At 58.4% G+C, this 21952-nt stretch overlaps 1 protein-coding gene and 1 non-coding gene across 6 annotated transcripts in view; one reads left to right on the top strand and one right to left on the bottom strand.

Annotated features, from left to right (window-relative positions):
- The window catches only part of DPP9 (dipeptidyl peptidase 9), a 45454-nt gene extending 24122 nt beyond the window's left edge, over positions 1-21332 (bottom strand). For 4 of the 5 annotated variants that reach the window (XM_022556958.3, XM_089905617.1, XM_089905618.1 and 1 more), the window contains exons 1-10: positions 21186-21332; positions 20145-20197; positions 17479-17566; positions 13423-13676; positions 7502-7614; positions 6144-6317; positions 5893-6061; positions 5030-5143; positions 1641-1769; positions 309-370 (exon numbers count right to left, since the gene is read on the bottom strand). In XM_022556958.3, the coding sequence (XP_022412666.1) occupies positions 309-370; positions 1641-1769; positions 5030-5143; positions 5893-6061; positions 6144-6317; positions 7502-7614; positions 13423-13676; positions 17479-17534 (1071 nt within the window). In that variant the 5' untranslated portion in view covers positions 17535-17566; positions 20145-20197; positions 21186-21332. Of the gene's footprint in view, positions 1-308; positions 371-1640; positions 1770-5029; positions 5144-5892; positions 6062-6143; positions 6318-7501; positions 7615-13422; positions 13677-17478; positions 17567-20144; positions 20215-21185 lie in introns of those variants that run through there. The other variant, XM_022556965.3, reaches the window with a different exon arrangement.
- A 276-nt stretch (positions 21333-21608) lies between these two features.
- On the top strand, positions 21609-21680 carry TRNAG-UCC (transfer RNA glycine (anticodon UCC)). Its single transcript has one exon. It is a non-coding gene; the product is annotated as a tRNA-Gly (tRNA).
- The last annotated feature ends 272 nt before the right edge of the window (positions 21681-21952 follow it).

Raw genomic sequence — 21952 nt, 5'->3', positions numbered from 1 at the left:
TTCCGGAAGCCCTGTGAGCCACCGCCCTCGCGTGCCCGGGCGTCCCCTCCCCATGCCTCGGGGCCATCGGGAGGCAGGTGGGGCTGGGCTCACCACTCCCCGACTCGGAGTCCAGGTTCAGAGTGCCGGGCGGCAGGGCCCAGCCTGGAAGCCGGGGCTCCGGGCAGAACCTCTTCAGGTTCAGTTGGCCAAGAGAAGCACCTGCCATGCAATGGGGGCGAGCAGCCTCCGGACCCGTCTCCCAGCGCACACCCCGGCCCTCCTCTCCTCATCCAGAAGCTTCTCCCGGGCGCCCAGACCCCTCTTACCTTGCCCTGACTGTCGGTCTGAAACTCAGCCAGTTTCAAGGCGATCTTGGGATTCTTGCTGCCTGCAGAAACGAAAGCGAGGTGGATCTGGCAGGTGTTGCCAAGAGGGCTCAGAGCAGGTGTTGGGGGCGGTGGCTGGGGTGGGGGGTGATCCTCACAGGCAGTGACATGGCCGGCGTGGGGGGAGGGGAGGAAGGCGCCAGGTGGCCAAAGGTCTCTCTGTAGGTGCGTCACCCTCTCTGGCACAGGCACAAAGTCCCCCAGGCAGGACTGTCTGACTTTGGGCCTGGACCTTAGTCCCGACAGTGACGTGGCAACGTCTCTGCTGTTTAAGAACATAGGTCAGGCCTGGGCTGGTGGGAGGGCTGTGAGGGGGACACAAACACGAGGAAGATGCCTCTCTGCCTCTGGAGAGCTTGAATGCTGGCTGCAAAGACAGCACACGCCCGTAACAAAAGCACCAATGATGCAGAAAGGTGGCCCACGTCCCAGTGACACAGCCAGTCTTCAGCTGTCGGGAGGCAGGTGGCCTATAGGCTGGGGTGACCGAGACATGCCCTCCAGGGTGGGATTTGGTTCAGGCCCCTGTTATTCCTACGACGGATCTCAACTCTGGCCCCCGTGGCTCTAGCACTCCAGCACGTAATGTCTCGGTGCCTCTGTTTCCTCGTCTCTCCAACATGGGAAGGGAAGGACCGACTTCCCCATTCACACCAGGGACTGGAAGTTTCCGTAGGAAGGCTCTGCCTAGCACGGCCCACAGTTAGCAAGGACGAGTCTGTCGTAGGCTTCCACGGAGGTCCCAAAGATGCTGAACCTGGCCTGCACATGTATTTTGTGTGGCTAAGTCTTTTTTTTTTTTTTTAAATTGGCCGTGCCACATGCGGCATGCAGGGTCTTAGTTCTCCGACCAGAGATCGAACCCATGCCCCCTGCAGTGGAAGCGTGGAGTCTTAACCACTGGACCGCTAAGGAAGTCCTGCTAAGTATTTTTAAATGATTCGAGCCACGTTTAAGAATTGGTAGATTTCTGGGACTTCCATGTATTTCTGGGCAAACCCTGTATTCTCACAAGGCAGTGAGTGTCTGATGCCCCCCCGGAGGGGGCCCACACCTCCCACTGCCTCCCCAGGGCTCCTACTGTCTCCTGGGCCCCGAGGCAGGACACCAGTCACCACTGACGGTGGCGCTGGCCTGGCTGTTGTTCCCAAGTGCAGCCTGCTTCTCCGGGTCCATCCCTGTCTGGGTCTTGTGGGCCCATCCTGGTTGGTGCCTCACCGTGTTCTATGAGGCTTCAGAGCCGAGCCGCCCTCATGTGTCCTGGGCCCTCACCTGTCCTGGGGTACCGGTAGGAGTCCGTCTTCCTCTCCTCTAGTGCGGGAGAGGGCACGTGAATGATCTCCACCTCGGACTCGTCCACTTCCTCATACAGGATCCGCAGCGTCTTGCAGCCTTCTGAACCTGGGAGGGGGCAGGGCAGCTGCTGAGGGTGCCGGGTGTCCCCTCTGCCGCCCCGCACCCCCCAGCCAACACGGGGACTCTGCTCTACCATGGCAGGGCCCAGGCAAGAATGGTCCCTGGGGCCGGAAACCCAGCTCTGCCGTGTACTAGGCCTGAAGCCAGTCACGTGTCCTCCTGGGGCCTCGATTTCCTTCCCTGTAAAACCAGAGCAAGAACGGCGCTCTTCCCAGCACGGGAAGGCAAGGGAGATGGCCACGTGGGGACTTACGGGCTGAACCACACGCCCACCCAATTCCTACATTCAAGTCTCAACCCTTGGACCTCAGATTGGGACCGTATTTGGAGACCGGGGTCTTTAAAGAGGTGATTCGGTTAAAATGCAGCCCTGAGGGTGGCCCTGATACAGTATGACTGCTGTTGCTATAGAAAGAGGTTAGGACACAGACACGCAGAGGGGAGACCACGTGAGGATGGGGGGAGACGGCAGCCGTCTGTAAGCTGAGGAGAGAGGCCTCGGAAAAAGCCAAACCTGCCGACACCTCCATCTCAGACGTCCAGCCTCCAGGCTGTGACGTCTGAGCTGCCCCATCTGTGGGACGTGGTCACGGCCGCCCGAGCAGACTAACACTTGGGGCAGGGCTCAAGAAGGGGTACAGTGAAAGCTGTCATGAGAAGTAAGTGAATCACCGGGAGCTGACAGCCTAGCAAGGGGTGTGAGCACTGGCAATGCCAACATCAAGGGGACGGAGCCCACGGCTGTTCCCTTCTCAGCTGCCGAGAAGGGTCCCCATCTGCTTCCTGTACCCTCGCCTGACTCACTAGGACGAACCAATGACATCCGCTGACCTCGGCCAAGCCCACCCCGCCTTCAGGTCTCCATACCTGCTCTATGGGGCGCTGGCAGCCACAGGGCTGAGGCAGTGGAAGTGCTGCAGCTCAGACTCAGTGATAAGGGCTCCTATGTCTGTCCACTGGGCATGGGTTGTTCCGGGGCCCTGAGTTTCCTGGCCAGGAAAGACCCTCTTGGGTTGCTATGGTCATGTGGCTCCACGGGTGCATGCCATGAGTGGGGCTACAGCAAACGGGGTAAGCGTCCCTTGGCCTCAGCATTCAGGGGCTCTATCTGAGGGGTTCTGAGCTGTTAAGAATAGTAGAGAGAGTATCTTGATGTCACTGAGACCAGTGGATGGCAACCAGGGGCCATTCTGTGTCCCCAGGGGCCATGTGGCAATGTCTGGGGACATTTGTGGCTGTCACAACTCAGGTGACAGGTGACACACTGAGTCACCACGGCCCCTCACAGAGAATGACCCAACCTCCGTGGCCACAGGGCCGAGGGGGAGAGACCTCACTTTATAGCCCGGAAGTCGAAGGGTGGATGGTCACCTGCTTCAGGCACGCAGAGTCACAAGCTGAGTGACCTGACCCAGGACCCTGACTCCTGACCTGGAGCCCTTTTCCCCAGAGACACGGACCACGGGCACACACAGCACTGCGGTGGTGAAAGACCCCGGCCCAGACGAAGGGGGAGCGCGTGCGGCGTCCTCCCCAGGAACGTGCCGATCCCGGCCCCGTCTCGGCAGCACCAGCAGCCCTTAGGCGCCTGACGCTGGCAAGTCATCCTTTACCTGGGCGCTGGCTAGCATGTTTGGCGCTGGTTTCTCTCCGTTGCACGGTTTTCATGCCTAGCTTCTATTCATGGTAGGACCATGATGTTTTCTTTTCAAATTGATTTAAGGAGAAGACACGCTGAAGTAAAGGCAGGGGTGACTAGCAGATGAGGTGGCACTCGGCTGAGGCGGTGGATGGCCAGTGCCTGGTCCCCAGCATCCTGGCTTGCGTGGCCACTCGCCCACGGACGCACACAGAGGCGCTAAGGCCAGGGAGGACTCTATGCGCAGCGGAGGCCTGGCCCACTCCTGCTCGAGCAGCAGAGGGTGTGATGGTACTCACGCACCCCAAGAAACGACTCTCCCCGCGCTCAGGAAACAGACTTTGGTCCACTGAACAGGGGAGATAAGACACCCTCGCCTCACGCACAGCACAGAAAAACAGATACAAAGTGGCCTGCTGATCTGGCTTCTTTCTAACTTGTTGGCAAAACCGTCAAGATTTAAGATGCATGTAGCTTCAATTCATCTCTCTTACAGCTGGGAATTTTCTCTAAGGCAGGATTTTCAATACTTGGCGCTGCAGACATTAGGGCCGGGCCATTCTCTGCGGGGGGCCACCCTGGGGTGGGGTGTGGAGCAGCACCCCTGCCCCCACCCCCTCGATACTGGGAGCACCCCCAGTCGTGACAACCACAGATGTCCCCAGACACGGCCCAGTGTCCCCTGCGCGTGGGGGGCAGGGCAGACCACCCCTGGCTGAGGACCATTAACATACTCCTAGGAGGTCACGAGGATAAATGTAGGAAGATTTTGCTGCAGTATTGTTTATAACACCAAAGCAAAACCAAAACCGGAAACTGGCAACAGCCAAAGTGCCCATCAGTGTGGACTTCTTAACTAAACTGTGGTACATCCACGCCCCCAGGACATCCACAGTTAAAGGATTCTCTGGGTGCTGACTGCAATGGACTGAATGTCTGTGTCTCCACAAATTTCAAATGTTAGACCCTACCCCCCAGTGTGATGTATTGGGAGGTGATTAGGTCACGAGGGTGGAGCCCTCATGAAGGGGATCAGTGCCCCTATAAAAAGGAACCCCAGGGCTTCCCTGGTGGCGCAGTGGTTGAGAGTCTGCCTGCCGATGCAGGGGACACGGGTTCGTGCCCCGGTTCGGGAAGATCCCACATGCCGCAGAGCGGCTGGGCCCGTGAGCCATGGCCGCTGAGCCTGTGCGTCCGGAGCCTGTGCTCCGCAACGGGAGAGGCCACAGCAGTGAGAGGCCCGCATACCACAAAAAAAAAAAAAAAAGGAACCCCAGAGAGCTCCCTGACCCTTCACCATGTGAGGACAGGGTGATATGACAGCATCCATGAACAAGGAAGAGGCCCTCACCAGACACCGAATCTGCCTTGGACTTGGACTCCCAGCCCTTGCAACAGTGAGAAATAAATGCCGGCTGTTTATAAGCCGCCCTGGCTGTGGTAGTGTCACAGCAGCCTCAAAGGACTGAGACACGGATGTTGATGGGAAGGTTGCTGAGGCTTATCTTAAATGAAAAGAGCAAAGAGCAGACCAGCATGTACACTGTGCTTCTGCTAACAGAAGAAGTGTTTGCAGAAGTGTTTCTAAAAATGGAAAGGCGCTTACCCTCCCAGGAGGCTGTGGGACACCACCAGTAGCCAGTGAAGCGGTCAAATTCTTCCTGGATGACGAAGGTGGCTACACCCGCAGATCTGGGGTCGTCAAGGACACTGGACAAGCCTGGATGGGGAGGGGGCCGGGCGAGAGATGAGGAGTCTGGTTTAGAGCAGGGCCTCTCCCCTGGCACAGCTGACATCAGGGCCGGACCGTTCTCTGTGGGGGCATCCTGGGTGCTGTGGGGTGTGCAGCAGTCTCCCTGGCCGCACCCACTCGATGCCAGGAGCATCCTCACCTCACTGTGACAGCTGAAAATGTCTCAGCACATGGCCAGTACCCCAGTCGCCCCTGGCTGAGAAGCTCAGGTTTAGTGAGAGGGCACCAGGGCCTTGGGGCAGGACAGGAGGCAGGGATCAGGGTCAGAGGCCACAACCCATGCAGTCCCGCAGATATATCTGCACAGGATTGATGCCACTGTCGGCAAGCAGGGGCCTGAGGGGAAGGCCGGGTCTGGTGAGTTCTGGGCTGGAAGCATGGCATGGGGACAGGAGAGCGGAGGCAGGAGGGGCTGAGGGAAGCAGGGGCGCACAAGTGTCCGGCATGGAGGCCAGGCCCCAGTGGCCGGGGCGATTCACGCGGAGGAAGACCCTGAGCCAGGCAGCTGGACCCTTTGTGGGGCCAGAGGGGGAGCCATGGGAGGGGGGCCGTGGGATCACGGTCTGGGAAGGCGCCTGGTGGTCCGGCGGGGAGCACAGTGACAGGGGTGGGAGTCTTTCTAGAAGCTGGACTGGTGGCTGTGATGACAGACCACACCAGGGGTGCCGGTTCCCGTCTGCCCCGCCCTCCTCCCGCCGCCCTCCACCCGGCCTCACCCTTGTGGCAGAAGGTCAGCCGCTGCTCCTCGCCCGTCTCGATGTTGGCCACCCACAGGTCGCTGTTGTTGATGAAGGAGAAGAAGGCGGGGTCGGCGGGGCAGATCTTGGGGTCCATCCGGGGTCCGGAACACTGGGTCTTGATTTCCAGGGGCTTCATGGGGGACACCTGGGGACACACAGAGACCCAGCTCAGGGGGTCAGAAGGCCGCCACCTGCCCCGCCTCCCCCCACCAGAGAGCGGGGCTCACCATGAAGCCGTTCTTGCCGCCGTCCCGGCAGTGAAAGAGGCTGTTGCTGGCCTGGAAGAGGAAGAGGCCGCTCTCGCCGTGGAAGTCGTAGGAGGTGATGCCGAAGACACCCAGGCGCTTCCGCTCCCGCAGGAGTTCCTCTTCCCGGGAGTAGACCCCGTGGTGCGGCGTGGCCTGGGGACACATTGGGCGGGGCCGGGGGGTGGGGCGGAACACCGGCATCAGCAGCTGGAGGCTCCAGCACCCTGGCCACAGAGCGGCACAGACGGGCAGGGCTGCGGGGCTCACCTGTAGTTGCAACCTCCTCACCCCCCAACAAATCGCTCTAGGACACACGAGGCCCTCCTCCGCCCCCAGGGCCACCCTACACCCTACAGACCCCCGCCCTCCCTCCCTGGTCACAGCCTCTTCCTGCGAGAGCATTCGAGCTGAAGCCACCCACCACCAGCCGTTCATGCTCTTGGCATGGGTAGGGGTGGGGCAGATTCTACGCCTGACCACCCTAACGCCTGACCTTGGGCAGGGCGGGCAGGTAAACTATGGTGGACACCATGCAGCTGCCCCAAGAAGAATTCTGAAGATGATGTGGAAATTCAGAGGAACGTTAAAGGGAAGAAATACATTTTTATTTTTTTAATTTATTAATTTTTTTTTTTTGGCTGTGCTGCGTGGCATGCATGGTCTTAGTCCTCCGACCAGGGATCGAACCTGCGCCCCCTGCAGCAGAAGCGCGGAGTCCTAACCACTGGACCGCCAGGGAATTCCCAGAAATGCATTTTTAAAGAGCAGAATCCAAAGCACAATGAGCCCCACGCTGCGAGGAAAGCCATGTGAATAGGAGTTGGTCAGCCCGGGACAGGGGATAGGCAAGAGAGAGGGGCTGCACGGGTTCCCTTCCCTGCGTACTGTCATATTTTATTTTTGATCAAAAATAAATCAACATACACCAGCGCACAAAGCACTCTCACCGCTCACCGGCTGTCTGCCCCTCTGGAAGCGAGGTGCCTTTGGGCGACATCCATTATTAGCTAAATTTCTATAAAAGGGTCTCGGCCCAAGTTACTTGCACGTCGTTGGTGAGGCATTTAAGAGGAAGACGTGCTTCTGACGGGAGCTGTCGCAGCAAGCTACACGCTGGGGCTTGGGTGTGCACCAAAGGGAGGGGGCGGGCGTGGCACAGGTGTACAGGGCCAGGCGCTCCTCTCTGAGGGGCTGCCGTTAAGCGGGGGATGGGTCAGGACCCCCTCAGGAGGGGTGGGGTGGGTGCAGGGCCCAAGGAAGCTGAGTGAGGCCGAAGAAGGGGCTGCCGTGCGCCCACCTGCCTTGCCCACCAGGAGGGCCCGACTCCCACGGCTCACCTGAAAGTGATCCAGCATCTGCCTCCAGGACAGGAGCAGCAGCGCTTCCTTCCGGACCTTCCTGGGGATCTCGGAGTAGAGGAGGGAGTTCTCTCGGCTGCCATAGGGCATCCCTTAGGGAGGAAGAGAGGAAAACCAGAATGGGCGCCCTTGCCAGGGTCGGGGTGAGGGACTCGGGCGGGACCGGCCTTGGGCCCTGACTCCCCATGGCTGGGCCCGGCTGGTTCCTCCTGCTTCTACAGCACCCTGACGGCACACCCCTCCCCAGAGAAGCCACGGACCCTGGGTTACACCCGCCAGCAGGAGCAGCAGGCAATTCCACCTGAGATGTTAGTGCTGAATATCTTAGCCTCAGTTACTGAAGAAATAGCGCACAATGGGGCTTCCCTGGTGGCCCAGTGGGTAAGACTCCATGCTCCCAATGCAGGGGGCCCGGGTTGGATCCCTGCTTGGGGAACTAGATCCCATATGCATGCCACTACTCAGAAGTCCGCATGCCGCAACTAAGACCTGGTGCAGCCAAAATAAATAAATGAATAAATAAATAAATAAAAAGAAACAGCACACAAGAGGATGAAAAACGGGGGGGTTGGTCAGTGATTCCCAACTCTCCACAGGTTGGGCTCTGGTCCAGGAATTAATCAAGAATCAGAAAACGGGCAAAGCTCCAGAAGGACTGGGAAATGTGTATCCAATCCAGCCTCTCCCATTCGGTGCTGCGGACACCGGGACTGGTCTTCCTCTGGGGGGCCGTCCCAGGCACTGGGGGGTGTGGAGCAGCCTCCCTGCCCCCACCCACTGGATGCCAAGAGCACCCCCCAAGAGTGTGACAACCACAGATGTCCCCAGACACTGCTGAGCATCATCCCCTGGGGCAGGAGCACCCCGACTGAGAACCACTGAGCTAATGTAACCTTATCTGTAAAATACAGTAGCTGCCTGGTGAGACCTCTGTGTGAACTAAGTGAGATAAGAGGTAAAAAGCACTCAGCACAAACAGCGGCAAATAAAACAAGGACGTATCTTCTAAGCAGGTTTCTTTGGGCCACGCCACACCCTGTGTGGGATCCTAGTTTCCCGACCAGGGATCAAACCCATGTACCCTGCAGTGGAAGCACGAAGTCCTAACCACTGTCCGGAAGTGCCTCTGCCTCGATGGATGACGGTACTATGGCTGTTAACAAAGTTAATGGCGGGAGCAGAATGGTTCTCGGGAAGCTTCGGGTTCCCCACTCTCCGGGCAACAAGGTGAGGGACTGGGGCAGAGCCCCCCGGCAGCAGGCGGGATGCTCTGCGGTGGCCCAGGAATGCGCTGTGGCCAACAGCGGGTCACAGAAAGCAGGCGTCCCGCTTTGACCCCTCTCAATCCCAAACTTCTCCAGGAGGAAGGCTCGGTTTGGTGCTGGCCTCTCTTCCTCATAGGCGCTCTCACTTCTTTTTTTTTTTTTTTTTTTTTTTTGCAGTACGCAGGCCTTTCAGTGTTGTGGCTTCTCCCATTGCGGAGCACAGGCTCCGGACACGCAGGCTCAGCGGCCACGGCTCACGGGCCCAGCCGCTCCGCGGCATGTGGGATCCTCCCGGACCGGGGCACGAACCCATGTCCCCTGCATCGGCAGGCAGACTCTCAACCACTGCGCCACCAGGGGAGCCCCAGCGCTCTCACTTCTAAGAGCGGGAGAACAGGCGGGCCGCCCCCCAAGCTTGGCACCTCCAGAGCTAGATAGAGCTTCATAAATAATACCTATTCCACCACAGTAACTCTTATGGGTAGCTTCTCAATATGGCAAGTGACTCGCGTCTTCCACTCATGACAAAGTTTCCTCATGAAGTATAGTTAGTAAAAAAAGAGTGAAAACGCAAAGCTACAAGTGGGAAGCATTCACAATTCGACTTCTAAGGACTCTCTAAGCTGTCACAGCCGGAATCATTCCCAGCTAGAGGCATGGATGTGACGCCGCCCATCTGAGTTGCCGACGCGGCCATCTTCTGAAGTTCACAAGACAAGTTGGGACGAGAATCATGCAGTGCATGATTCCATTTCTTTTTTTTTTTGGCCACACGGCTTGTGGGATCTTAGTTCCCAGACCAGGGATGGAACCGCACCCCCTGCAGTGGAAGCACGGAGTCTTAACCACTGGACCACCAGGGAAGTCCCTGTGATTCCATTTCTGTGAAACGTCCAGAACAGGCAAATCCAGAGACAGGAAGCAAGTCAGTGGGTCGCTACGGGCTGGGGGAGGGGGATAGGGAGTGACTGCTAATGGGCACAGGGTTGCTTTCTGGGGTGATGGAATGTTCTGGAATTTGACTGCGGATGGTTGCACAATACTGTGACTGTACCCAAAACCACCAAGCTCTCCACCTTTAAGAGAGGGAATTTTATGGGATGTGAATTACATCTCAATTTAAAAAAAAGCAAACACCACGCAGCGTGGTGGCTGGGAGGGCCAGCGTGGAAAGCTGGTAGGGAGCAGGTGGCCACTCTCGGCCGAGCGCTGTGGGCTCTGGACAGCCCCTGTCCGCAGGCTCTCTGGGAGCCGGAGCCTTCCAAACAGGAAATCAACGGTGCAGCCTTGCCAAGGACATCAGAGCTGCCTCCCCCCGCCAACAATTCATAAGCAGTGACACGGAACAGCCCATCCCGGCACATTCCCTGGAGGAGCTGCCCTCGGCAGGCACCTGTGCCGGTGTGCTCGGCAAGGGTCTGGGACGGCTGACCACGGCCGCTGACTTCTGCTGTCACGGTCCCCCCGTGCCTCCTCTTACCAGCTCTACTCCATCTCTGGGGACAGCACTCCACCCCAAAGCCCACCAGCACGGCAGGTGGCCCAGGCCTGGGCAAACACCGCGTGGCCTGGATGAGGGGTCACGTGGGGCGTGTGACCCTGGACCTGGACACAGGACACGAGGGACCCCCTAAGGGACTCCCAGTGCTGTCTGGGGCCCCGTGCCCGCCTCCACCGAATGCAGGACACCCGTTTGCAGGGGGGAGGAGCCGACCTGCTAGGAGCAGTTGAGCCCTGGAACCATCTTCCGGGGACATGCCCAAGCAGCAGGCACGTTCCCTTTTCCTGTTCCATCCCATGTGCACTGGGCTCCCAGTGAGCCTTCCCAGAGGACGGTGACTGGCAAGCCTGGGGCCCGCCCAGGAGGCAGGGGTCCCAGGGGAGCAGGGGGCGGGCTGGGCATCGCCCCTAGAGGTCCTTTCTGTTCAATCCATAAATGCTTCTGGCTGCCAGCATTCCCCCGGCACCAGGCTAGTGCAGACAGGTTATAAATACATGGGGGTTCTGGGGAGACCTGCCCCAGGAACTTGGACATGGAGTGAGGTCAAGGGTACCCCAAGGGTGTTGAGTGATGCAGACTGGATCAGCTCAAGGGTGAGCAACGTCACCCCAAGAGAAGTAGGATGGCTTTGGGCTGTTCTAGGCACTTTTTGGAGCCGCAGTGGGTCCACAGTCCTTGTCTGGAGCTGCCCCCTACAAGAGTGGGCTCTCAGCACATGCTATAGACGGCAGGGACCGCCCGCCCCAGGCCAAGGATGACTGGATGAGTGGATGTCTGAGCCAATCATACTCGCTGTCCCAGAAATTCAGAGAAAGCTGGTCCATTTCTGCTGGTGGCTGGAACCAGACGTGCAATCCCGGGAGTGTGGCAGTGGAAGGTAGGTGGGCAGTGAGGGTGGATCCACGGAGAGAAACATACGAGGGCAGATGCCTGGACTCCATATGGTTGGGCTTCTCAGTGCTGGTCATGAGGCTGGGGGGTTCCCTGACACACCCGTGTCCTTACTATGAGGGGCCCTTGGTGGCTCAAAGTAGCTCGGAGCATTTCTGTCCCTTTCGGCAGCTCTGTGGTTGGCTTAACAACGGCTACGCTCGTGTCCTAATCCCTGGAAACTGTATGTTACCTTCCTGGCAAAAGGGCCTTTGCAGACGGGATAACGTTAAAGACCTCTAGCTGGGAAGATTAGTCTGGATTATCTCAGTGGGCCCTAAATGTAATCTCGTGCCTTATCAGAGGGAGACAGAGAGATTACAGACACACAGGAGAGGAGGAGGCGATGAGACCACAGACGCAAAGACTGCAGTGACGCAGCCACAAGCCAAGGAATGCCGGTGGCCGCCAGAAGCCTCAAGAGGCAAAGAACGGATTCTCCCCTAGAGCCTCCGGAAGAAGACTGGCCCTGCGGACACCTTGACTGGCCCAGAGAAACTGATTTCAGGCTTCTGGCTTCCGGAACTGAGAGACAATATGTTTCTGTTGTTTTAAACCACTGAGTTGGTGGGCATTTGTTTCAGTAGCAGCCCCAGGAAACCCATGTAAGTACCGTGACCAGGACGGCACCTTGAACTTGAGAGAGTGAGAGGCCCAACAGAGGCTGCGTTGGGAGAAAGGGATTGGGGGCCACAGAACCACAGGAAAAAAAAAGAGAGAGGCAACAGCTCACCACTGTCCCAGAGCCTTGGCCACTTTCGGTCCTAACAGCCAACTCTCCCTTGGGTAAATGAAACTTGAAGCATGCCCTAATCTCTCCTAGGCTAGAGTTGGCAAACATTTTTCTGCAAGGGGCCAGAGACAGTAAGTATTTTTGGCTTTGCGGACCATATGACCTCTGTTGCAATTACGCTCGAAAGCAGCCATAGACGGTCTGTAAACCAGTGGGCATGGCTGTGCACCGGCCAAACTAGATTTCTAAAAACAGACAGCCGTCGCTTGCCGACCCTTCTAGACCATTCCCCTCTCTGCCTCTGCTTGCCAAACTGCCATCTGGTTTCCACATGGGCCTCTAGGAGGAGAGACGGCATGGACTCATGGACTGTGGGAAAGGGAGAGCCGTCTGGCGTCCATCTCAGTCACTCTCACGGTCCTCGGCGTGGGGTCAGCCTCAGGCAGGGCATGACCTTCACTCATTCATTCACTCCATCACTCGCTTCCAATACTGACTGAGGGCTGACTGGGGGCAGGCTGAGGATACACAGAGAAAGCGCTGGCCTCAAATGTCCAGTGCTGAGGTTAAAAACCTGCTCGGGACCAACAATAACGTGTCAGGCTACTTACAAAGGGACATGCTTGGCACTGTTCCTTTCTGCCCTGGAAGACCTTTAAGCGAAATTCATTTGCTCAACAGATATTTGCTGTCCCCCTACCAGGAGCCAGGCCCTGGCCCAGCTGCTGAGGCCACAGGTGCACACGAGGCCTCATCTGTGCCCCAAAGGCCGGCAGGGAACACAAACACATAAATAATTGCCAATGACGTAGAAAGTGCTGCTCTCAAGGCACATACCAGGAGGCAGACGTGATTAGCCATTAACGTGCTTAGCCGCCAGGGATCTTGGGCAGGGAGAACAAACCCCAACTGTCAGCCCACGAGGCACACGGTTATGCCACCGTGGCACCTTTCCTTGAGCCTCAGGTTCCTTCTTAACGCGTTGCTAGCCGGCAAGCATCTACTTGAGTTACTTTCAACTCCCACTGAGGGGAAGTCAAGTTGTTCACTAGCCAGGCCCAGCCCAGCCCAGGTGGCGGGGAAGTGACTCAGGGGGCGGGCCCCGCTGACGAGGGCTGGAAACAATCTCAGGGCCTCAGACCCACAGGCCAGGCCCGAACCACGGTGCTGCTGTAACACAGATGGAGCAGGACTGCCTTCCGCTCTTGTCACATACACATCTGAGCCCCGTGGGGGACCCTTGCCCCAGACTTTCACTGTAAACAGATGTCATCCACGGGTGGCATCACAACATGGGCAGCACTACGTCATTCATGGGACAGTTTGCCCAGGGCCAGGCCCTCTATTGGGACCTTCTAACTAATTGGACTGGCCAACATCTGGAGACTAGAGGACTTAGTGACGGCTGTCCCAGAAATGCTGCCCGGCTCGAGGGCAGCCGTGGGGGTCCGAGGGGAGCCCGGGGGCTTACCCAGGTAGTAGAGGCGGTGGGAGTGGGGGCCCGACTCGTCCGTCTTCTGCACAAACTGGAAGTCATGTGGAGCTTTGTTGACGATGAGGCCCGAGTTCTTGCGGCTGCCATGGATGATGCTCCGGAGCCCGTCCCACGAGTGCTTCTGCACCTGGAAGCGGGAGGCTGGGTCCTCCATCTCGACTGCGTCGCCCCGGTCGGATGTCGGCGCCCCAGTGGCCATCCTCTCCGCCCCCTCGGAATTCAGCGAGAAGCTACGAGGAGAGAGGGACGGGTGGGAAGACAATGAGAAGGTGGGGGGGGGAGCGGTACCTAGGTTCCACTTACAAGCTGCCTCCCATCAGACTCTCCAACTCCCCTGGCAGGGCCCCAGCCCCGTGCAACCTTCCCTGCCCCGCCTAAGTATTTCTCAAATCGTTCCTCTTCTCTCCATCCACGAATCCTGAGATCCAGGCCACCATCACCTCTCAGCTGAATGACTGCAACCGTCTCTCAGCTTGACTGCACATGCACTGCAAATCTGACACCCTGACTTAGAACCCTTCCTTGTTTTTCCACACCCTCCAGGGTTAAAAACCAGCGCTCACCACGACCTTCGATGGTTTCTGCCCTCTGACCTCTGCCAGGCCCTCACACCTCACCCACCTTCATTACTAGGCCTCGGGCAAACTGGCCTTCTCTCAGCTGCCCAAACAGGCCAGACTGCTTCCTGCCCCAGGGCCTTTGCATGTGCTATCCTTTCTGCCTGGAACACTTTTTTCCCTCTTTCTACTGGACTAACTTCTAATCAGATCTCAGCTTAAGTACCTGTCGGGTCCTCAGATGAACATCTGTACCAAAACCTGTCTCTCCGTTCACCTTTCACCTGCCACCTGGTTGCCCTGCCCTCCGAGCATTCGTCACAGTGGCTGTTCACGGGTCCCCTTTCTGTCTCCCCGGCGTCTGTCCCATTCACAGCAGCGTCTCAGCACCTCACACGGCCCCGGCACACAGGAGGCATTCCTCGGAGAGCCACAGAAATCATGGTCTCCCCTACAGCCCGCTGGGAGACACAGTCGCTCCCGCACCAAGAACTGAGCGTTAAGCAGTGGGTCTGCAAACCTCCTCACCCGTGCTGTCAGCTTGCTGGCCAGCGGGGGAACCTCTCGTGCCTCACCAGAGGTGCTCAGAGGCCCAGGCAGATATTCGCTGGACATCGGGGGAGCTCCACATGAGAGGATGGATGTGCAACCCTCCCCCAGAGGCCATCCCACTCTCTCCGCCCCCTCCAGGGGCAGCGGCTGCTGTGCAACGGCTCCCCCTACCCCCACCCCCACTGCTCAGCACACTTCTTGACTGAACAGGGCTGGCCAGACAAATATTTGTTTTAGGGAAATCTAAACATGGCCACGGTGACCCGGTTCTGGAAGAGCCAGGGTCGTCTAGCGAGGCCAGCCAATGTGGGTGGGCCGGGCTCGATTTCCTGCAAGGGCACCGAATGGCTGAAGGCCTCGCCAGACGCTGGGATTCCTCATCCTCTGGGATTAGCGGCTTTGCAGGCACAAGTCTGTGTTCCCTTGCAGGAGGGGACGGCTTTAGAGAAGTCATGGACAGAGCTGGTGCCCCCCCCCCTTCCAGTGGGAGGCTTAAGACTCCCAGAAGGCTTTGCCCCTTGCCAATACGAGACCCTGAAGTGACCACCACAGGACAAAGGACCCCTGCCCGCTCTGAGAGGCAAGGGGAGAAAGAGACACGAGGCGGTTCCCACGGTTCCTGAGCACCCACTGCGGGCTGATTATCAGAGTGCCCTTTCCAACCGCGCCCCCTGCTCAGTCCTCCCTGACCCAGCCGGGCTGGGGAAGAGCGGTGGCGGGGCAACAAGCTGGCGTGTCCTGTCCCCCAGACACTTCAGCTCCTCCCACGGCAGCTTTGAAGACACGGACCGCAGGCCATCAGAGCCTTCGGGGCCCTCGGGTCAAATAAAGCAAACCCTGGAAGGACGGAAGCCTTGCCGAGGGGCACGTGTGGCCCGTCCCAGCCTGCCGCAGAGCTGCGGTTCACCTCGAGGGCGGAAGGGGCCACAGGCGGTGCTGGGCAGGGGCTGGGCCAGGACCGGCTGAGCGCTGCAGAGCCCTCACAGCCCCAAGTGCTGCTGGCACCAAGCCCAGAAAACCAAGGCAGGGGATGTCCTCTAACCCGCCGAGCCCCCCCACCGACTCGGCTGCCACAATTCAAGCCCCGCTCACGGCAAAAGAACAGACCGTGGCCTCCAAGGTTCCCACGGGGAACCCCAGAAGCGGAGAGGCTGGTGGCAGGGGATGTCCTCTAACCCGCCGAGCCCCCCCACCGACTCGGCTGCCACAATTCAAGCCCCGCTCATGGCAAAAGAACAGACCGTGGCCTCCAGGGTTCCCATGGGGAACCCCAGAAGCGGAGAGGCTGGCGGAAGCACTCCCGGAATCTCATGACTTCTTTCCACAACAAAGAAAGATAAAAATGATCTTGCCTCCGATCCGTGCAGAGAGCCCAGGAAGCAAAAACACGATCCAGGAGATGAGAAACGAGATGAAACATCGGGAGAAAGTTCTAGGAATCTTCTAGATGTGGCCAGGCAGCCTGAGCTCCCAGGCTAAGGCTTGCTGCTACACCCCGGCCCTCCGCTCGCCCCTCTCCTTCCCAGACGCAGAGGGAGCCTCGGAGGGGGAACAGGTGAATGCAATGCAGCCCGTAGGAAGCAAGCCTGTGCCGGCCCCGTCTCATTCAGTGCCAGCTGGGGCTCGGCTTCTTGCCTCAAGAGTTTACACAGCTGGGGAAATCAAAGTGGATTCTAAGCCACTTAGGCCAGGTCCACCTACGCTCTCCTTCTGCCCATCGGTAGGACGCCTCACAGCCCACGATGCCGCCAGTGCACAGCTCGGGACCCGTTGGTGCGGTCACAGTCGAGGCCCGATGGCATTCTGTGATCTGTCTGAGCCAGTGCTTCACGGGCTGGGACCACCCTCCCACAGGGGCACCAGGTGGAGACCCAGGCGCGGCCAGGGATGTGGGAAGCAGATTCTCATAAGGCACAAGGGGAGGGGAGGGGCGGGGCCCGCCACACTCCGGAAATGCCTCAGAGTGGCCCTCAGGGAACTCGCGCATGCCTGCGGGTGCAGTTCCCTGGAAGCAGCAGGCCATCCTCTGCCCTATGAAGGCCATATGCCCTGGCACTGCCTGGGCCTTCAGCTTCTTCAAGTCAGTGTGCAGCCCAGCCCGTGCCCACGTGGTACCTAGTGCACATGAGAGACGAGACTCGGGGTCCCATCACTAACCGACGCCCGAATGCACGCACACCCCCCGTTTTCAGAGCCCACATCCGGGAAACGAGTGACTGTGCTTGGCGTCAGCCCTGTCTTCCAGAACCATCTTCCGCTCCCTGCCTGCCTCCCCGATCCTTGCGCTCCCTAAGAGCAGATGGGCCTGCGGATCAGAAGACTGAGAGTGAGAGAGGCCGGCTAGGGTGCGGAATTCCTGGGTCCCTTCATCCCGTGCCGGGCCCCACACGGGGGGCTTACAAGCGCCTGGGCCTTGTGTGGATGGTTACGTTTAACCCGCACTGCAACCCTGGTTAGTGAGTTCTGGGTTCGTCCTCATTTGGACTGGAAAGTAGGCTCAGAGGTCATGTGGCTCGCCCAAAGTCACCCACGAGGAAGGACAGGAGCCCCAGTTTGCTGGACCCCAAAACCCACATCCTGACCATCTGGCCAGGGGTTCTCACCTGGGGCTGATCCCGTTCCCAGGGGACACGGGGTGATGTCTGGGGACATCTGTGGTTGTCGTGACGGGTGGGTGATGCTCCACACCCTACAATGCCAGTGCGGGCACTGAATGACCCAGCCCCAGTGTCAAAAATGCCAAGGCTGAACAACCCCTCCCTAGCCCATGCTGCCGTCCACGCAGAACAGCCAGACGTGCACCCTGGGGAAATGCAGAAACGTCGGGGTGGCCAAGGTGCCTTCCCAGACCTAAGACTCTGCTGGAAGCTCGGGAACCTCTACCGCGTCCCCACCGACCAGGCTCCCACGGCATGCCCCTTACCTTCTCCAACGTCCTGTGTTTGTGTTGTCCAGCCGCACCTTCTTAACCTTCCGCATTAACCACTCGGCTGACCTCAGGGTGGGTGAGCCTGCGAGGGGGGCAGACCAAGGGGCTGCAGCTTGTGGGCCCCCTCCCCGCTCCCATTCCTCGAGGCCACCCTCCTGTCTGCGGGGAACACCCGATGCCAAGGGCCTTCTCATGAGGCAGATGGTGCAGGCCCTGTCCTGAAATTCGAAGTTCGAACACCTGTCTGGGCGTTTGCCAGAAACCGGGTGGTTCTCCCAAGGTGAGAGTCCCTGAGATGAGAGTTTCAAACGATTCGGGGGCCACCACCCACGGCACTTGCTGGAAATCAAATAAACCCAAATTCCCCACAGTGGTTGCTCCCTGATGGCCCTCCTGACCCCACCTCCTTGACCATGATCTCCAGACACGCTGGCCTTAATCTCCCCTAAACACGCTGACTCAGTCCTACCTCAGGGCCTTTGCACTTACCATTCCCTCTGCCTAGCACACCCTTGCCCTGCTTTTTGTATGATGTGCTCCCTCTTATCCTTTGGGTCCCAGTATCACCTCTTCAGGGGTCTTTCCTGGCACGAAGTCCGAAGTTGCTACCTTGTTATCCCCATCTCAACACCTGGGCCTTTCTGCAAGCACTCATTCTAAAATGGTAGTTCTCAATGGGGGTGATTTTCCCCCTCTTCCCGCCCCCCTGTCCAGGGGACCCTTGGTGATGTCTGTAGACATTTTTGGCTGTTACCACTGACTGGGGGAGTGGTGCCACGGCATCCAGTGGGTGGGGCCAGGGATGCCGCTCATCACCCTACCGTGGCCATGATGGCCCACCCCAGAGAATGATCTGGTCCCAGTGTCCACAGTGCCCAGGCGGAGAAACTCTGTATTCATTGTTTGGGGGAAAGAAATGGAGTTAGATCCTTAGGCTCACACTAGACACCAAAATAAATCCCCAATGGTTCAGATGGTATAAATCAGGGTGGCCCCCGGCGTCTGTGAGTCGCCTCCTGTCCCTCCCTCTTGGTTTGTGTGTTTAAATGTGTGTAGCATCCTAGGACCTCTGAGGGTCAGATGGTCATGGAGCGCAGAGTCTCTTGGGGGGGTCAGTGAATCCCCTAAGCCAGGGGGTCTTGACGAGGGCTGGTGTTCCCAGGAGACGTTTTTGGTTGTCACGACTGGGAGGCATGCTGCTGGCATCTGGTTGGTGGAGACCAGGGATGCTGCTAAGTCCCCCATAATTAGCAGGATGCCCTTCCCCCACCAGAAAGAATAATCTGGCCCCAAATATCGCTAGTGCTGAGGCTGAGAAGCCCTCTCTGGGTGGGTGAGCACCCCGCACCAGGATGTCAGCTCCATGGAGGCAGGCCCCCATCTGTCCTGTTCCTGCTGTGGCCCCGGCACACAGGAAGCACTCAATACAGCAAACGTCTCAGGTTGAATGAACGAGTCCCTGTACTCACTTGAACGCTGAACAAAGTCAAAGGGACCCCTGGTTTGGTAGGGACCCCTGGTTTGGTGGGCACCCCACCCCCATCTTGACGAAACAGGTGCCCTGATGGTTAAAGGAAAAGAAAGCAGCGCGGTCCCAGGACAGAGATCCGATGGAAGAAGTGAAACAAAATGTCACCATAAAGAAGCACTGATTTCACCTCAGTCCAGTGGTGAAAACTGTGGGCTCTGGTGTCAGAGAGGTTTGGGTTCAAATCCTGACTCTGCCACTACTGGGTTATGTGACCTTGGAGAAGCCGCCTAACCTCTCTGTGCTTCAATTTTCCCAGCTACAAAGTGGGACTGCAGGGCTTCCCTTGTGGCACAATGGTTAAGAATCCACCTGTCAACGCAGGGGACACGGGTTTGAGTCCTGGTCCGGGAAGATCCCACATGCCACAGAGCAACTAAGCCCGTGCGCCACAACTACTGAGCCTGCACTCTGGAGCCCGTGAGCCACAACTGCTGAGCCCGCATGCCTAGAGCCCGTGCTCCTCAACAAGAGAAGCCACTGCAACAAGAAGCAGCCCCTGCTCGCCGCAACTAGAGAAAGCTCGCGTGCAGCAACAAAGAGCCAACTAAGCCAAAAATAAACAAATTAATAAATAAATTTATTTTAAAAAAAGTGGGACTGCAGTGCCTACACCTAGGACTACTGTGAGGATTAAGTGAGATAGCACAGGTAAAGTAGCTGACATAGCAGAAACTACGGGTCAGCTAATATTGCCATCTAACCAAGTTACTTAAAATTACACCAAGGGGAGAATTGGACTCAAGTTCCTTTCAGAGCCAGAATCCACACCATTCACAGACTGAGCGCCAGGCACCATATAAGGTGTGTGTGTGGCGGGGGAGGGGGAGATGCAGCCACACATTCACCAAATCCAGCTGGAATTAATGCTCCCTCCTTCTTCTCCCCCAGTCCTTCCAGGGCTTCTGTCCGTGGACATCTAGCATACAATGCTAGATAGAAAGAAAAGTCTCCAGCAAGAGCACACGAAGCTGCAGCCCCTGGCCTGGGGCCTGGCTAACTGTCCCCAAGACCAGTGACCCCAGGGCTGCAGAAAACCACTTCCTGACAAATTCTGTATCCAGGAGCAGGCAAATGAATCCCACCAGCACACACCCAGCCTTCCCGGCCACCCCAGCCCAGCACCACTGACCTTCTAAAGGGTCCAGAGAGCCTCCATTCCAGCTGCAGACGTGGGACACAGACCTTGACAGAGTAAATGTCTTATTAACGCTGTGATTTAATGGAGGGACCGGCTAACTACTCACTTTCCTGCCACTCGGGGAGTCCCTGATGGTTGGGCCTGATTTTCTGTACCCACTAGTTCCTAAGGATGCCTCACAGCCCTGAAGCGCTGTATGAACCACACCAGGGAGGAAAGTCCTGCCATGGGGCCCAATTCGCCCAGGATCCAGCAAGGGACGACAGGGATTGGTGGCCACAGGGCACCCCTCCTGGGCTTTAGTCCCAGCTCCTGTAAAGGTTTGTTCTTGCCGCTGAGGCAAGTGACTTCCTCGCGGTGAGGGGGAGGGGGTCAGGGATGGGCTCAAAGGGAACGGGCTACTCCTGAAGGCTCAGCTGCCGCATGGATGGGGAAGTGTCAAGGCTGGTCGGAGACTCTGTGCGAAAAAGGTGGGTGGCTGGACTGGCCTGGGAGCGAAGCTGAGGGAAGGGGCTGGACCTGTGGGGATGTGGGTGGCGGGGAAGCCGAGCGCTGGGGAGGGGTGAAGAAGTGGGGCAGGTCAAGGAAGTGGTCTCTGGTCTCATATAGATAGCGTGGGTTTGGATGGGGACGGGGAGAAGGTGGGGACCTCCAGAGCCGACAAGGAAGGGAAGGCGTTACTGGGTGAGGCCACCCCCGGAAGGGGTCAGAGCCAGGTGGTCTGGGTAGCAACGGGATGGGAGAGGAGGTCGGGACAGGCCGGGCGTTGGAAAGGCTGAGAGGTGGCCCTGCCGGCGGAGGGGACGGGCGGGGAAGGAGTGAGGAGAGGCCGGGGCGGAGGGGAAACGGAGGCGGGGACTGGAGCAACCGCGAGTCTGGGCAATGGCGGGGCCGGGGTGCGCGGAGGCCGGGGCGGAGGGTACCGGGGAGGCCGGTCAGTGGAGGATCCAGAGTCGGGACTGAGGTGGGGCCGGTCAATGGCGGGTTCAGGGTCGCGGCCGAGGCCGGACGGGGCGCGCGGGCACTGCTCACCGGGGCTCGGGGCCGGCGCGGGGCGAGGGCCGGGCTGGGCAGGGCGTCCCGGGGCCAGCGGCGTCTCAAGCTCGCGGCTCCATGCCCGGGACTGCAGCCCAGGAAGTGGCGGGCGCAGGGTACAGCGGCGGCAGCGGACACGGGACACCCGGCAGCTCAGGCCCCTTTGACCCGGAAGTCGAGCGGCCCAGGCGGCGGCCTGGGATTGGCCACCTCCCGGCCGGCACCAAGGAGTCCGGGGCGCTGGGGGGGGGGGAACGCGCCAGCACGGCCCCCGCGGCAAGTGGGGTGAAACGTCCTAAACGTGGCGTCTTCCTGTGCGAGCAGGGACGTTGGGAGAGACACCCCCAGTAACTTGGTATTGCCCGGCCTAACCGATAATACTTCTACTAAAGACTCCTAGAGAAAAGCTTGCTCGTCCAAGCGTTGGTGGTATAGTGGTTAGCATAGCTGCCTTCCAAGCAGTTGACCCGGGTTCGATTCCCGGCCAACGCAAGTGTGTTTTACAGCTTTTTCTTAGTTTTACCGTCCACTTAAAACTTTCTCGTCAAACATCGACCTAGAGTTTGTGTTACTTTGCAATAACTTTTTAAATTCCATAATATCTAAAAAAGACCAGAGAAATAAGAAAAAAGAAAAAGGCACCGACGCTGAATTTCTACTGAAATTACTTTGAAGCAAATTTTAAAATTCTACAGTAAAGATGTAGAAATGTTTCTGCTGGGGATCGAACCGGGGACCTTTCTATTGTGAGGAGAACGTGATAA

The sequence above is a fragment of the Delphinapterus leucas genome, unplaced genomic scaffold (genome assembly GCF_059928025.1).
Source record: "Delphinapterus leucas isolate spDelLeu-1000000601 "Yukka" unplaced genomic scaffold, BTC_Dleu_Yukka2 spDelLeu_asBTCV2_sq25, whole genome shotgun sequence".
Classification (NCBI taxonomy): domain Eukaryota; kingdom Metazoa; phylum Chordata; class Mammalia; order Artiodactyla; family Monodontidae; genus Delphinapterus; species Delphinapterus leucas.
Note: the sequence above shows the minus strand (reverse complement) of the source record. Positions and strands in the feature narration are given on the sequence as shown.